This window comes from Artemia franciscana, chromosome 1 (assembly GCF_032884065.1).
Source record: "Artemia franciscana chromosome 1, ASM3288406v1, whole genome shotgun sequence".
Classification (NCBI taxonomy): Eukaryota; Metazoa; Arthropoda; class Branchiopoda; order Anostraca; family Artemiidae; genus Artemia; species Artemia franciscana.
In genome coordinates this window covers 13,751,197-13,766,804 of record NC_088863.1, presented here as the reverse complement: position 1 = coordinate 13,766,804, position 15,608 = coordinate 13,751,197, and the positions used below count along the sequence as shown (strand labels likewise).

The window sequence follows — 15,608 nt, the reverse complement described above, 5'->3', positions numbered from 1 at the left end:
AATAAATAGATAAAAGCACGATATATGAGAAAAGTGATAAGTAATGAAACCGTATTACTAGATAACATACGTATTACGAACAACATGGATGAGGAAATCCTAAGAACAAATTGGATCCAAACCAATCAATGCTCAATTTATTAATGAATATAACTGACCCATCTAATACTAATAAATGAATATTAATCAATCAGCTAATCCATGCAATTTAACAACATTACGATTGAGGGTGGGTAAAGAGATGCAAGATATAAATAACAACAGTTTAGTGGACGCAATAATAATTGGCCTTCTTGAAAAATGGAATTGTGACATTTTGGTAAAAGGTAGTATATAAAATTCTCTTTGAAAGTTAGAGCCTTTACAAATTATACAAACTCAAACAATATTATCCTTGTAAATTTTACTTTCTGTGAATGTTTAAAAATAATGGTACCGTCCTCTAAGACTAGTCATTTTTTTAGCTAAAAATTTACGAAATTTAGACCAAAAATAATTGACAAGATTTGGCAATACCGTTTTTCCAATCAGCGGTCCATAAAATGCAGCCCCCTAAAACAATCCTTTTTGTCTTTTGATAATTGTATGTGTCCCTATTCGGTTGTTTATTGTACCGAAAATTTACTAAATTCAGAACAAAAATAATTGATAAGATTTTGTCAATTTTGGTAAAAGGTAGTATATAAAATTCTCTTTGAAAGTTAGAGCCTTTACAAAGTATACAAACTCAAACAATATTATCCTTGTAAATTTTACTTTCTATGAATGTTTAAAAATAATGGTACAGTCCTGTAAGACTAGTGATTTTTTTAGCTAAAAATTTACGAAATTTAGACCAAAAATAATTGACAAGATTTGGCAATACCGTTTTTCCAATCAGCGGTCCATAAAATGCAGTCCCCTAAAACAATCCTTTTTGTCTTTTGATAATTGTATGTGTCCCTGTTCGATTGTTTATTGCACCGAAAATTTACCAAATTCAGAACAAAAATAATTGATAAGATTTTGTCAATTTTGGTAAAAGGTAGTATATAAAATTCTCTTTGAAAGTTAGAGCCTTTACAAAGTATACAAACTCAAACAATATTATCCTTGTAAATTTTACTTTCTATGAATGTTTAAAAATGATGGTACAGTCCTCTAAGACTAGTGATTTTTTTAGCTAGAAATTTACGAAATTTACAACAAAAATAATTGACAAGATTTGGCAATACCGTTTTTCCAATCAGCGGTCCACAAAATGCAGTCCCCTAAAACAATCCTTTTTGTCTTTTGATAAATGTATGTGTCCCTGTTCGGTTGTTTATTGCACCGAAAATTTACGGAATTTAGAACAATAATAATTGAAAGGATTTGGCAATAGCATTTTTCCAATCAGCGGTCCATAAAATGTTGTCTCCTAAAAACAACCTATTTCGTCATTTGATAAGTGTTTATTTCCCTATTCGATTGTTATTGTACCGGAAATTTAACAAATTCAGAACAAAAATAATTGACAAGACTTGGCAATACCTTTTTGGTATCTTCTCATTCAGCGTTTCGTAAGCTGGATGGGATTCAATGATGTGGTCTATCAATTTTCCTGTTGCACTTTGTCCTGCTTCGTTCAACCAATAATCGTCGATAATAGCACCAAAATAAGGGCCCCACACACCTTTGATGAATTTTGGCTCAGTCGATAGGCACATATGACATGATGAAGTCACACAAACTATTCCTTAAATAAAGATAGTCTTTAAATTAAAAGTTCATGGCTTATATGATAAAACAAAATAATTATTAAGTGAACTGCAAGTAATTCAACTGCTGATCAACTACAGCTACTATCAACTGCAACTGGTGATGAACTGCATTTAAGTTAGACATAATAACCACTACACTGCAGACTCATGCAAATAAATTTCATGTAAGTTATGATTCAAGTGGGGCAAAGCTACATCGTGTTTCTTAATTTGAAGCGTGTTTCGTTTAAGTGATGACAGTGCTCAGGTATGGCTCTAAAACGTAGACACTCCAAAAGACGGAGGGGGATTCGTTAAATGTTTTTCAGAGGAAGTATCTACAGATCATTTTGAGTACCCGTTTCACTGACCGTATTCCAAAGAATAAGCTGCAAAAAAAATGTGGTTCTATCCAACTTTCTAGGGCTATAATAAGAGAAAGATTGAGATAATTAAGACACGTTCTACGGATAAAGAATGGCAGATTTTCAAAGCTTGTTTTTTTTTTTCGGCCAACCATGTAGGATAAAATGAAAAGGTGGTCGTCCGCTCTTAGAAAAACATAAAACGTAAGAGGTCGTAAGAAACGATTTAAGAGAAATTGGAATTTCTTGGGACACAAGAAAGATGGAGGGTTTGAAAACCCAATCCTTTAAGGTTCTCATTTGATTGAAAACTCAATCAAATAAGAAAAAGATTGAGATGGTTAAGACACGTTCTACGGATAAAGGATGGCAGATTTTCAAAGGTTTTTTTTTTTTTCAGACAACCATGTAGGGTAGAACAAAAAGGAGGTCACCCACTTTTAGTAAAACGTAAAGCGTAAGAGGACGTAAGAAAGAATTTAAGAGAAACTGGAATTTCTTGGGACACAAGAAAGAGGGAGACTTTGGAAACATTGGGAATGGAGGAGAAGTTTGCGTAGATGTTTTGGCCACCTCATAGATGATAGGGGGGTAATACTGAGAAATTCGAGGGGGGAAACTAAAAACTAATTCTACTTATTAGTTTGAATAAGAACCCCCCAAAAACTTTAAAGAAATTCAGGATTCTGATAAAGCCCCCAGCCCTTTACAAAACCTATCGTTTTGTGTTCCAAAATGCTGTTTGATATTTTGAGACATCAGCCCCACTTCTAGGAAAAACCTTATTCACATCCAGCATTTTGAACAGACTCAGGTGAACTCATTTTGGACAGACTTTGAAATATTTCATAAATGGATCTTTCCTAGAATAAACAGTCGCTTCCGAGGCTAAGTACGAAAAGTAGCAAAGGGCCCCAATACACTAATTTGTGACACTAGCTTGAGGGTCTTATTATTCACTGTGTAAAAGATTCTAACAACTTTTTTTTTTATAAAATGAATAAAATATTCAGGAATAAACTCCGACATCTTATAGAAAGTAGAACAGAACCCCAAGACGACCCCAAGACACTAACTTGTGACACTGAATTGAGGGTCTTGATATCTAGAGCGTAGGAGTTACTAAAACTTTTCTTTAAAAAAAAAAGAGAAACGTTTTCAGGAATAAATCACAATATTGATTCCAAAAATCTCCGGAATTTTCTTTCAAATGCGATTGCTTACTAGATTTTTGTTGAAAGCGATTATTTCCTACACTATTTATTTCTCCAAAATTCGTCAAAATACCCACCAAGTCGCTTCTCAAACATATTTTCTTGTGCTCCATTGCATCCGATCATACCAAGAACTCCAGCGTGTGCATCAATTATAGAAGTTGCTACAGGTGTTCCAGGAATAAGTCCTACCTCATTGGCTACACTTTCAGTAAGTCCCATCCCAACAGGATGACCGGGAGCTAAGACCCTTGATCCAATTTTATAACAATCGTTATCTAGGAGTTCTGAAAGTCCAATTTCTTTTAAAAAGCTTGCGGACCAGTTGCAATCCCCTTTATTCCGGCATAAAAATCCCCATTTGCAGACCAGAGAACAAAGTGACCTGAAACGAACCCAAGAATCAGTTTTAATCATTGACAAACTTAACTAAGTCTTGATGAAGAATAAGCAGACAAAATAATTATCTACTATTTTCTGTTTTCACTTCTATTTTTATTGGTCGTTGGTGTGATAGCTATACGCACCCAATTATATTTCTTAAATTTTTGTCATTTGTATCCTTCATTATGTTTATTTTTAGTTTAATTACAAACTACCTTTGATTATTTATTTACATTTATTAAATTATTTATGTAATTGTCAATTATTTCAATTTTATTTTACCAACGTACAGATTGTATCCATTTTTACCTGTTTTTAAGTTTTTCTTTATTCTTTGTTTATATAGGTTATTACTAGGTAGTTTTTCACAGTAGCTTATCTCAAATAATATTTAGTATTTTTGCTTTATATTATAATAAAAAAGTCTCTTTGGATAGGTGAAAAATTCTGGAGCCTAAGCCGTATAGTTCTTATCTAGATCAAATTCAGTCTTCAATCATGTTTGAAAATACCAACATATTTGAAAATAGAAATTCCTAATAAAAATAGTATTTTAGTTATTTAATTATGATTTTAGTAATATAAAGTATTATAGTAATTAAAGTAGTATTTTAAGCAGAAATGCTTAAGATGCTGCGCACTTGTATGACTTACAGAACACGTATCTAAAAAAAACGCCTGATTTTGAAAGATTCAGAATCAAAATTGAATAAGTCTTCAAAGCAAATGAAACAAACGAAAAACCAGATGTATGTCCGATTTTGATTTCAACACATCCATCATAAGCCTTAGGATATTTTTTTATTTTTCAGTTTACTTTTTATTCAGTTCAAAGAATATGAACAGTAAATCTTAATAATATGCTAGCTCACTTTTTTCTTAGAAAACTAGCTGATCTTTTTTCCAGTTCAAAGAATATGTCCAGTAAATCTTAATAATAAACTCAGTCAAAGTGACTTCAAAAAAATTAAATAATTGTTTCATATCAAAGGATTTCTTGTATTTTTTTTTTTTTTTTTTTTTTTTTTTTTTTTGTATTAATCCGTCTATGCGCATATATTAGGAACGTAGCATAGGGAGACTTTAAGGTCCCCTTTTTTCACCACCCTGAAAGTCAAAATTTTACGTTTTTGTGGTTTCATTTTCCATATAATTCGCCAATTTTTGGCATTTTCTCAATCTGCTCCCTCAGTCGAGTAATTTCTTAAAAAGAAATATTTTAGAGCATCCAAGTACTTTGAAATTATCAAAGGTCAAAGTACTGTCGAAGACTGAACAGGTAATCTTGACCATTTCGGCTTCTGAGAAGGTTAATAGAGACAATAAACTTACAGGACGATTTTCTTACTTTGGTCTTTGCGTCATTAATTTGTCACTATATCATTGCCATCTAAACTTTCTCGGATCTTTCCGAGAAACTTTCTCGGAAAAACAGAAAATCCCAGCTGTTTTTCCAAATCTTGTGTTCAAGAACAGGATTATTGTAGGTATGTTACCTCTAACCACCATTTTGAAAAAGACAGTTTAAAATGAGTTCAAAGGCAAACCGTTCTTTCAGTTAAAAAGACAAAAATTAATACAAATATAAATTAATTTGAAATATCTTAATATAGATTAATTTATAATAATTAATTTAACATAAATTTAATATAATACTGGTTAATCATAGAATAAAACTAAAACTGCAATGGCATTATAAGATGCTAAAACATTAAAATTTGTTATGGAGGATTTGGAAGACTATCATGTTCAATTGTAGATGATGGATTCGAAAGCATTTCAGTTAGGCAAACAAAACTTCCTAAGATGATTCCAGAGCCTCCCCAATTCATCCCATCCAGCCCAGTTCAGCCTAGGGCTATACTCCCGGAAGATGTTGACAAGCCTCTATTATTAGTCCTTCTTTATTCCTAGGGCAAAGACAATTTTTTAGAAGAAAGGCATCCAAACTTTGATATACCTGTCTAAACTTTGACACACAGAAAAATATACCCTAGTTTCGAATTTTTGGTTACCTGTATCTTTTTTGGCTCTGGAGTTTAGAAATCATTGTTTCCCAGTAAAGGAAACATAGTAAACACCAAACCAAGACATTTTAAACAAAGCTTCCTAGTTACAGAGAGTTGTCATTTGTAGCTCATTCAGGAATAGTAAGTAAGATTATTAGTAAGACGTTATTTTAGAAATGAATTTACTGGAATTTCAAAAATAGAAAAATAAACGGTAACAATAGAAAAAAAACAAGGTAGATGGAACATAACAAAGCATAAAGTTAGAAGAAAAAAAAAGAGAATTGCCCAATTCTCAATTCACGGTAAAAATAACCGGTAATAGCCAAGTAGCGGCATGAAAATTCTTTATAAATGCCCGTGGAACAAAATAAAAAGATAAAGGTTAAAAACGAAGAATAAAAGAGAATAGCCACTTTTATCAAATAACAATAAAAAGTAAAGGTAACGGCAAAAATAACTCAAAAATAAGCGGTAAAATGCAAGTAACGAATAAAAAGCGGCTGTTAAATGCCCATGGAACAAAATAATGAGTAGAACTTGAAAACAAGAGATTTTTCAAGTAACGGCCATTTTTTAACGGCTAGCGTTGTCATAAAAGTGATTTTATACTCTGACAAAATGCAGCAACCCAGTATTTACCTGAAATTTCGCGATTTGGATGGACGGACGACTTAATAACTGCCCGTTGACACCTGAGTGATCAATTTTTTAATTGTCAAGTTTTTGACTCCAAATTTCCTTTTTTGTCACTAGCACATATAGGTAGTCTTCTCATATGAAATAGTCCTTGGCATTTCCAATAGCGTATAGACTTAGATTCCAATAGAATTTACAGTATAGAATTGAAATTATCGTATAGATTTAATTTAGTTTAAATGGTAATTTAATTTAAATACTTTTAAAGAATTAAATTAGCATATATAAATTGCATTAGCGTATTGACTTTAAATTAATATTGAATTTTGTGTATAGAATTTAAATTACCATACTTTTCAAAATTTTCGTATAGATTTTAATTTAGTTCTAACTTTATTTAATTTAGTTTAGTGTAATTTATCGCATACATTTTAATTTACTTTATATTTTAATTTAATATAGATAGATTTTAATAGATTAGCGTATAGGATTTGGCGTTTAGGATTAATGTATAGAATTGGAGTGTATGAAATATTCTTGGCATTACCAGTAGCGAATAGATTTAAATGTGCATGGATTTTAATGTATAGAATTAACATTAGCCTTATTCTACTACTTTAAAATAGTTTAGTTTAATTTATCATATGCATTTTAATTTAGTTTAGATATTGATTTAATTTAGATATGTTTTATAAACTAGCATATAGAATTTAGCGTGTAGAGTTAGCCAATAGAAGTGGTGTACATGAAATATTCTTAGCATTACCAATAGCGTATAGACTTAAATTCCTATAGAATTTAGTGTACAGAATTTGAATTATAATATTTTTTTAATTAGCGTATAGGTTTTAATCTGATTTTATTTAATTACGTGTAATTGAGGAAATACGCTTTCATTTGGTGTAGAATTTCATTTAGATAGTTTTTAATAAAGTAACGTACAAAATTTAGTGCATAGAACTGGCGTATATGCGCTAGTCTTTCAAATAGTGTATAGAATTTAAATTCGTAAGATGTTCTTGAGAATACTACCCAGTATTCCGTCACCTAGTATTTTACTGTTCCCGATCTTATGAGTTCTCCAGTCATCAATGATATCAAATTGAAAAAAAGGAAGAGAAAAGAAAATACTAGAAAGACCTGGAAAAAGAAAAACCCTAAAAGACCTAGAAAAAGATGAAAATCTTAAGAAGATTTAGAAAAAAGACCTAAAAAAAAGACCTAGAATCGTCACCAGTAGCTTTCCAGGTAAGAAAATCAGGAAGGTCAAAAATTTTCCCAATTTTTTCCCAGGATTGCAGGACATTCTTTTTCAGCCACAACAACTTCGGCATCTCCATTTCTGGTGACATTTTCCCACCAACGTAGTCTAGAACCTCGTGTTTCATTGAATTAATGTGTTCTGCTTCTCCAACAGCTCTGTGGTCCATCCAAAGAATAACGTTTCTCTCCTTATTACCTTCGGAACAAATAGAAATAATAAACTAATATAAAGAGGATTCGACTTCGTCTTCAAGATACAACAACACCAACCGCCATCTAGATCTACCTAGCCTGATCATACAGTTAATTAGGAGAATGTGGTATTTGCTTTCATATTTATTTTGCTTCTACTTTTTATTAAGCTGAAAATAAAACAATCACTCTTTAAAAGGACAACATTAACAGATTTATAAAACTCTTTAAAACTAGCATGTGTAGAGCACATTACCCTAGCCCAAGTACTTTCGTCAATGATTAAAAAACTTTAAGGAAAAAAAAACATTTTTTTGGAAAATGCTGGTCAAGGTAAAATAAGGTAGATCTTCCTTGGATTTAGATTTTTCTTAAAAATACTTTATCCAAAGAAGCTTTAATACATATTTTCCTGAAATTCAGATTGTTTTGATTTTTCTGGTTGTCATTAGTGTTATCCACTGTCAGTCGCGCTAGTGTTTTCCCACCTCAATCTAAGTAAGAAGCATTTTCTGTTGCATTTCCATAAAAACCATTCCAGTCTTACAAGTTTCCCGTACTCTTTCGGCAGGGTTCTGATGGACAGCAAATTCTAGTCAAAAAACAGTCACAAAGCTATTTCCAGTTTAAATAGAAGGACAGGGGAAACTTAAGCTTGTAGATAAGGCGCATAATATTTTTATCCTGCTGACGCAGACTGTAATATTAGAGGGCAAAGAAAAAACTGAAACAGCAGAGACAAGGGTCGTAATCGAGCTAACATTTTCTCTTTGTGATCTGGAAGTTTGATTTATTTTCTAATACTTCATTTCCAGAGTCGGCCATTCCTCTGGAAAAAAAACATAGTTGACAACTAGTTACAATTTGGTACCTATTTTAACTTGATTTAAGACTATTTTCTACTACTACTACTACTACTATTATTTCTACTACTACTACTGCTAACAGCTCACGGCAGTGCCAAGCTACCTGAGGCCAACATAGCTGCACACGCTCCTTCTTCATCCCAATCTATTTAAAGCCTCCATGTTTACAACCTCCCAGGAAGTTTCTATTTCTGTTAAGTCTTTTGTTACGACATCCTTTAGAGCCAACCACCGACGACCTGCTTTCCATTTAGCCATAGAGTGTTGACCAAAAAAGATAATCTTTTGGTCATCGTTTATCCGCAGAACACACCCTAGCAATCTCAACCTTTCTCTTATTATAGCCAGGGAACGTGGGATTGAGCCCCACTTTTTATACAGCCTACTGTTTGAACGGTCAGTCTGTCGAGTATTCAAAACACTCCATATGCAATTTCTCTGGAAACATCTAAAAAATCTTCCTCCGTTTCCGTAGCGTCCAAGCTTCAACACCCCATTTGACAATTGCCATCAATATAGCCTCCAAAATTCGAATTTTGGTTTGCAGACTTATCTTTCTATTCTTCCAAACTTTTCCAACTGTGAAAAAACATCCCGAGCCTTGGCTATTCTACTTTTAACATCTTCACGCACCCACCGTCTTTATCAATAATGATACCAAGGTAAGTGAAGCTGCCCACTTTAAATATCTTTTTAATACTCAACGTCCCGTTTTCATCTTCATCTATTCCTAGCTTTAATGACTTAGTCTTCTTAAGATTTATTTTCAAACCTATTCTAGCATCCTGAACTCACAAAACATCTGAAAATTCATTCATTCGCTCAAACTTTCATCTAGAAAGCTTAAATTATCAGCATAGTTTAAGTCGAGAAAAGTTTTTCTTTCCCATTTATTTTCGTGTTCTCCCAATACCTTTCCTGTGCTCCTTAAGACGAAGTTCATGAAAGTGATCCTCATATATGGGGATAGAACACAAACCTGGTTAGCTCCCAATTTAATACGAAACCAGCTGCTAACCATAGCATAGCCTACCTTAACCGAAGCAGAGTTATTCTCGTGCATAGTGCACGAGCATAGTGCATCGTGATCGTGCATAGTACATCACTTTAGTGTATTTGTCTGGTATATCATGCAAGGAAAAGACCTTAACCAAAGTTCTTCTATCAGCTGAATCAAACCCTTACTCATAAACTATACACCTGAGGATGAAAGGTGTTGGTTTACTCGGGTTGGTTAGGTTAATTATCAACCTAAGAGTGAAAACTGTGTGGACATACTCTCTCACTTTCTAAAACCGCACTGTTCTTCTTTTAAAACTTTTGTCAGCAGAACCTCTCAGGCTAAAAAGTATCATCATACTAAGTTAAGTGTTACCTATCGAATCCAGGCTAATGCTTTTATAAGTACCACACTAATTTTTATCATCTTTCTTACATAGGGGTTTAATTAGAGTTTCCTAAAATTAATAGGTACTTCCCCCTTTTCAATAATCATATACATAATCTTCAGTAATATATTTCTAGCCTCGTGCCCACCATATTTAAGAAACTCATTTACAACATTATCAGCACCTGGAGCCTTATTATTTTTTATCCTTTTAGTACTGTCACTAATTCTTCCTCATAAAATAAACCTCCCTTCACGTCAAAGGTGTCACAATCTTTTTTATTCTCCTCTCTATCTTATCCTGTAATTCTATCCCAGTTTAGCACATTCTTAAAATATTCTGTCCATCTCTCTTTAACTCCTTCCTTATTGTGTCCATTACAATTGTGTCGATTCCTATCTTTAATTGGGACAAGTCCAGATTGACTATTCCCTCTCAATTTATTAAAATGTCAGCACAAAATTTTAGTATTATGCCATCTAGCTGCATTTTCCAAATCCTCGGAAATTTCTTCCGTGGTCTCAACTTTACACCTCCTTAGTTTATATTTTAATGCTTTCTCCACTTTCTTTACACTCCTCCTGTTTTCACATATCTATCACTCAGATAATTCTTGTACAAATATCTTCTCTTCTCTATGAAACATAAAGCATTTTATTTCTAGCTATGTTCCGAAATTCCTTCCCAAGACACCATAAGCAACTTCGCAATATGTTTTCCTATAACTAATTAATAAATCTTCCCCATTGTCAAATTTTAAACTCTCCAGTTTACTATTCAACTGCTCCACGAAATTTTCTCTCAAATTCTTATTCTGGAGCCTACTAACATTATGGATTCCCGAAAGGTAGTTACCCTTCCTAAATTTCAGCTTTGAATTAAACCTAGACATTACTAGATGGTGATTTTTACTTTTAACAGCAAAAACAACACTCCTATACACCCTAGCTTCTTGTATCCATCCTGCCAGTCTTCGGTTTACACAACCATAATCAATAAGGATAGCTGTCTTATCATCATGTGAATACATTGTTAAATTATGGAAAATTTTATGATTAAATACGGTATTGGTTATAACTGAATTGTTACACTTAAAAAATTGCGGCAGTCTGTAGCCATTACTGATTTCTTTTTTTTTACAAAGCCAAATTTACACAGTGTGGGATACCATCTATCTCTATTACTACTGACTTGTGCGTTAAAATCTCTTTATAAAAACACCATACTTCTATCTGGGATCCTGTGTATTTGTTTCTCTAACTGTAAGTAAATTCATCTGAGTCAATACTATCTCCGTGAGCCGGTTCTACAGGGGCATGCATTACTATGAATAATAGCCTCCACTTTTTATTCATGGAATGAACAATTAGCGTTTTATTAATAATACCTTCCCAACCAAATTAAAAGAGTTGGAAACTTCCTTATTCATCATGAACCCCACTACCCTTGGGATATGAGCTTTGTGCATCTATTTTGGGATATGAGCTTTATGCATTATGGTCCCCATCCTTTCTGTCTAAGTAAATATATTCTTTATCATCGAATTACATGTTTCCTACCCTCGGGATATGAGTTTCTGAAACTCCTGGCAAATCCAGTTCAAATTGTCTACATTCATCAGACGAAATATCGATCGAGTTATTTTTTAACGTCGTAATATTCCATTATTTATTCATGCCTACAACTATTATACTACTACGGGGAGGCAGCTCATAGGCCAGGAAAAGGTTTTTCAGCCCAAAAACGTCCACCAAAATAGACCAAGGCCAAAGAAATCATCCAACAATCGGAATCTTGTGCAAATACTGTGTCGTTAACTAGGCTATAATTTCCTCGAGGGGCGCCACTCCTCAGATGGGAATAGAGTTGACCGCAAGTTCCCTAGTATCGCTGGTACCCTAACAGGGTCAAGACAACCCTTTGCAAAGACCGTTGTCCATAGATCTGAGTCTTACACCCTACCTCAGCTAACCTCTTAAAAAGGTTCCTCCCACAATTATGTTCTGCGTCACTGCAATTTAACCTATTGCTAGGATAAGGTTTGTAATTCAAGGAACGGTTCCACACGCCACTTGGGCCACGCTGAGTGAATATACCAGGGGCCTTCTTCCTCCTCCACCTGTATTTAAGGCCCCCCGAGCAAGGGTATCCCAGCTTCTATCATGGACCCCCAAGAACAAGTTCCCTTTTGGTCTCCGTCTCCTATGAAGGTACCCTACGTATCTGTAGAGGATTCTCCTATTTGCCACCTGAGGACGTACTGAGTGGCCTGGAGGAGACCCCTACTAAAAAGTAATTCTATATTTTGATTTAGTTATTATTCATGATTTACGATTTATGTTTGATTAACGATTACTTTTGATTGTGACGTTCGATTTGCCATTTACTTTCGGTTTACTCGACTTACTTAGTTTTGTCTAGATTGAGTCTATGAATGAGATCCTGTCTGTTCGCCCATATACAAGGTAAAAATTAGTTAATGATTCTTTCAATGAAGAGCAAATTTTGGCACGGGTAATATTCTATAAAGCTTTATCTAGTAATATACAACTAAATTTCTGTTTAGAACCCACGACAATTCAAAAGTTTTCGACTATGTACAAGATCAGCTAATCCCCATAGGGACAGATGGCAGTCTGCCCCCATAGGTTATATAAATGTAAAGATCATATAGGCTATCTAAGTTGTAATCCACCCACAAAAAGGACACATAGAGATTGGTAGAAGTAGCATTATTTGGTGCATATAGTACTCTACAAACTTTTATGTACATATTTTCAGTATTATACACACTTTTAAGACTTCTCATAAATTTGTTTCCCCAATAAACTTTTACCATTAACATTAATTGAAATAATAGTTACTATTCCTGAATCTGCTTCAGACTGCAATTCTTCCTCACTTGATAGTTTCACACCATTTCCTTCAAATTCATTCTTATGAGCCCTTCCTATCCCCGTGGAGGACATCCTGATTTGTGTTTGGCCAGAGATGGCTAAGATAGATGGCTCGAAAAGTAAGTTCTTAGGCAACCTATGGTCCTTTATCACTAAACACTTGACCTAGCCATTTTAACTTTTACTTCATTATAGCTGCCAGTTAAATACCACATCCCTACGTGAGAGCTTGTTTATTGACTCCTGCAGTCCCAGTCGTGCAGTCCAGTCCACGTTCCCAATCTGAAGCAGAATTAAAAGCTTCTTTATTTCTAAGCGTCCTATTTCCTGCATATATATCCCATTATTCTAACCAGAAAAAGTAAATTTCGTGTTTAAATTCGTGTTTAATTCGCAAATATCACATTTCTTGTTTAATAGCCCTTGGAGCTGAGTTTCCAAAACTAGTTACGAGTCCAATCCAAAGCGTCAGTAAAAATCTCAATACAATAGTTGTCAATATGGCATTATGCCACAAAACCCATTTTTTAATTTTTGATTACTAAGGGCTAGAGTTTGTTTTTACTAGGCAGTGTCTTACACCGCAGGTAAGATCCATCATTGAAGGGGTGCCTATTGGGGGAGAGGGAAATTATCCTTTCCTCTTTTTAATAAAACACTGTTTTTGGTATTTTCATTGAAAACATCAAGAAAGACTGCCAACCCCTAGATTTTGAAAAATACATCTTGCTCCCTCCCTCCACACATACACACTAGCATTCATGAATCCAAGTCACCACATCCTAAGCAGCAAGTCACTTAACTTTCAGTGGTACTCTCTCAGGATTAGAATACTGTAGGATAAATTCCGTTGTAGTCGTGGATTTTTCGCTTGTACTGTCTTTCAAATTGCACTGTAATCTACATATGTATATCTATCTATATCTATAGCGGTATCTATAGCATGTATCTATAGTAGGTATCTATAGTATGTATCTATAGTAGGTATCTATAGATGTAATCTATAGCGGAATGGCTGTTGAATACTAACGACTGGTAAAAAAAAACATTCAATTACTCTTCAAAACATTATCAATTACTGGTCATCTCAGCTTATTTCAAACCTAGCTCTCAACTGTCTATCGATGAATTATGAAAAAAAAGGAAAGTAATCTATCACTGTAGTAGGTATTTCCATTTGATAAAAGCAAAGAAAATTGCCCTTCCCTCTATATTTTAAAATATAGTGGTAAATTTGATAATATGTTTGAATACATATATATATATATATATATATATATATATATATATATATATATATATATATATATATATATATATATATATATATATATATATATATATATATATATATATATATATATATATATATATATATATATATATATATATATATGTATATGTTTGACAATATAAGCCAGACCATGTAACTTACCAAATGGACAAACAGTTACAGGATCGTGATTCGCATCAACAACAGCAAGCGAGCACGTAGCATCAAATCCAATACCTTTGATTTTATCTACAGAAACACCGTCAACAACATCCTAGGATTGAAAGAAAGTAATTAGCAATAATAAGTGCTGCTGTTACACTGGACTTGAAATCATAGGTCCTTCAGGACGCAGGTTCAAGTCCCGGTGCAACCTAGACCCAAGTCTTTTTTTTTTGGGCTCGGCGCTATTGGTGCGACTCTAAAAGCTGAGCCTCCTGCGTGCAGAGGCCAAGGCATTTTGAGACATGATCCTCAATCCGGTTAATCCGTCCCAACACAACCCATAGAGGCCCCTATCAAGTAATATCTACGAGTTAATTTGAAGCTGAAATTCAGGTAGGGTAACTGCTTGAAACACCAAGGACAGTGAAATGAAGTCTAATTGTTGGAAATGGCTGAGTAGAAAGTCATACAATCATATGTATCTCAAAAATAAGTCAAAATAGAAAATCAAATTTCTAATATAAAACCTCCACATGCAGGTATGCAGCTTTTAGCATTAACGGGCGACAAATAAAAAATAGACGTCTATAAAAAAATAAATAAATAAGCTGCTAAAAACACATGGTGCAATAGAGGTTAAGAAGGTTTAGCTTTCCTTTGAATGTGTAGTTGTCTTTGAGAATGAGAAGATTGTTCATGTTTGAATTTCCATAAACAAAACACGTTGTCAAATATAACTAATTAGTTTCGCTTATGTATTTTCATAGTTCAATGTGGCAACACTGACGAAAATATGATACTGCTTTATAAACTTTATAGATTTAGGACTACCAAATGAAAAATCCTACACTTAGCCCCCATCTAACACTGTTTCTGGGACCATTGCTTTTCCTGAGGCCATATTAATTTCAATGTTTTAAAAAATATAAAAATTGCAACTTGGAATGTTACAAAACAAAAAAAGAATGACTATCATCTCCTTTAGTCGGTTCTACCAGGTTGTATTCGACTATAACTGATGCCTTGAATGTTTTACTTTTAGTCTCACTTTTAGTCATAAAGTGAGCCACTTTTATCCTATTTCCAACGAGACTTAATAGCAGACTTAATAGCTTCTTTCTCTATTATGAGCCCTGCTATCGAGAGCTGTTTACACATATCGTATTTTTATTAGAAAATTTCTATGTCCAGGTCGGTAGAAATAGGGATAGATGGTATCCCTGCCTTGGTAA

The 15,608-nt window shown here is 33.6% G+C and overlaps 1 protein-coding gene across 8 annotated transcripts in view; it reads right to left on the bottom strand.

Moving 5' to 3' along the window:
- The window catches only part of LOC136026085 (FGGY carbohydrate kinase domain-containing protein-like), a 99,894-nt gene that overhangs the window by 57,607 nt on the left and 26,679 nt on the right, over nucleotides 1–15,608 (bottom strand). For 7 of the 8 annotated variants that reach the window (XR_010617202.1, XM_065702310.1, XM_065702343.1 and 4 more), the window contains exons 3-6: nucleotides 14,374–14,485; nucleotides 7,554–7,791; nucleotides 3,378–3,685; nucleotides 1,513–1,717 (exon numbers count right to left, since the gene is read on the bottom strand). Coding sequence is in view for 7 of the 8 variants with exons in the window: in XM_065702310.1 (XP_065558382.1) it covers nucleotides 1,513–1,717; nucleotides 3,378–3,685; nucleotides 7,554–7,791; nucleotides 14,374–14,485 (863 nt within the window). In the remaining variant the exon portion in view is untranslated. The remainder of the gene's footprint in view (nucleotides 1–1,512; nucleotides 1,718–3,377; nucleotides 3,686–7,553; nucleotides 7,792–14,373; nucleotides 14,486–15,608) is intronic. The other variant, XM_065702332.1, reaches the window with a different exon arrangement.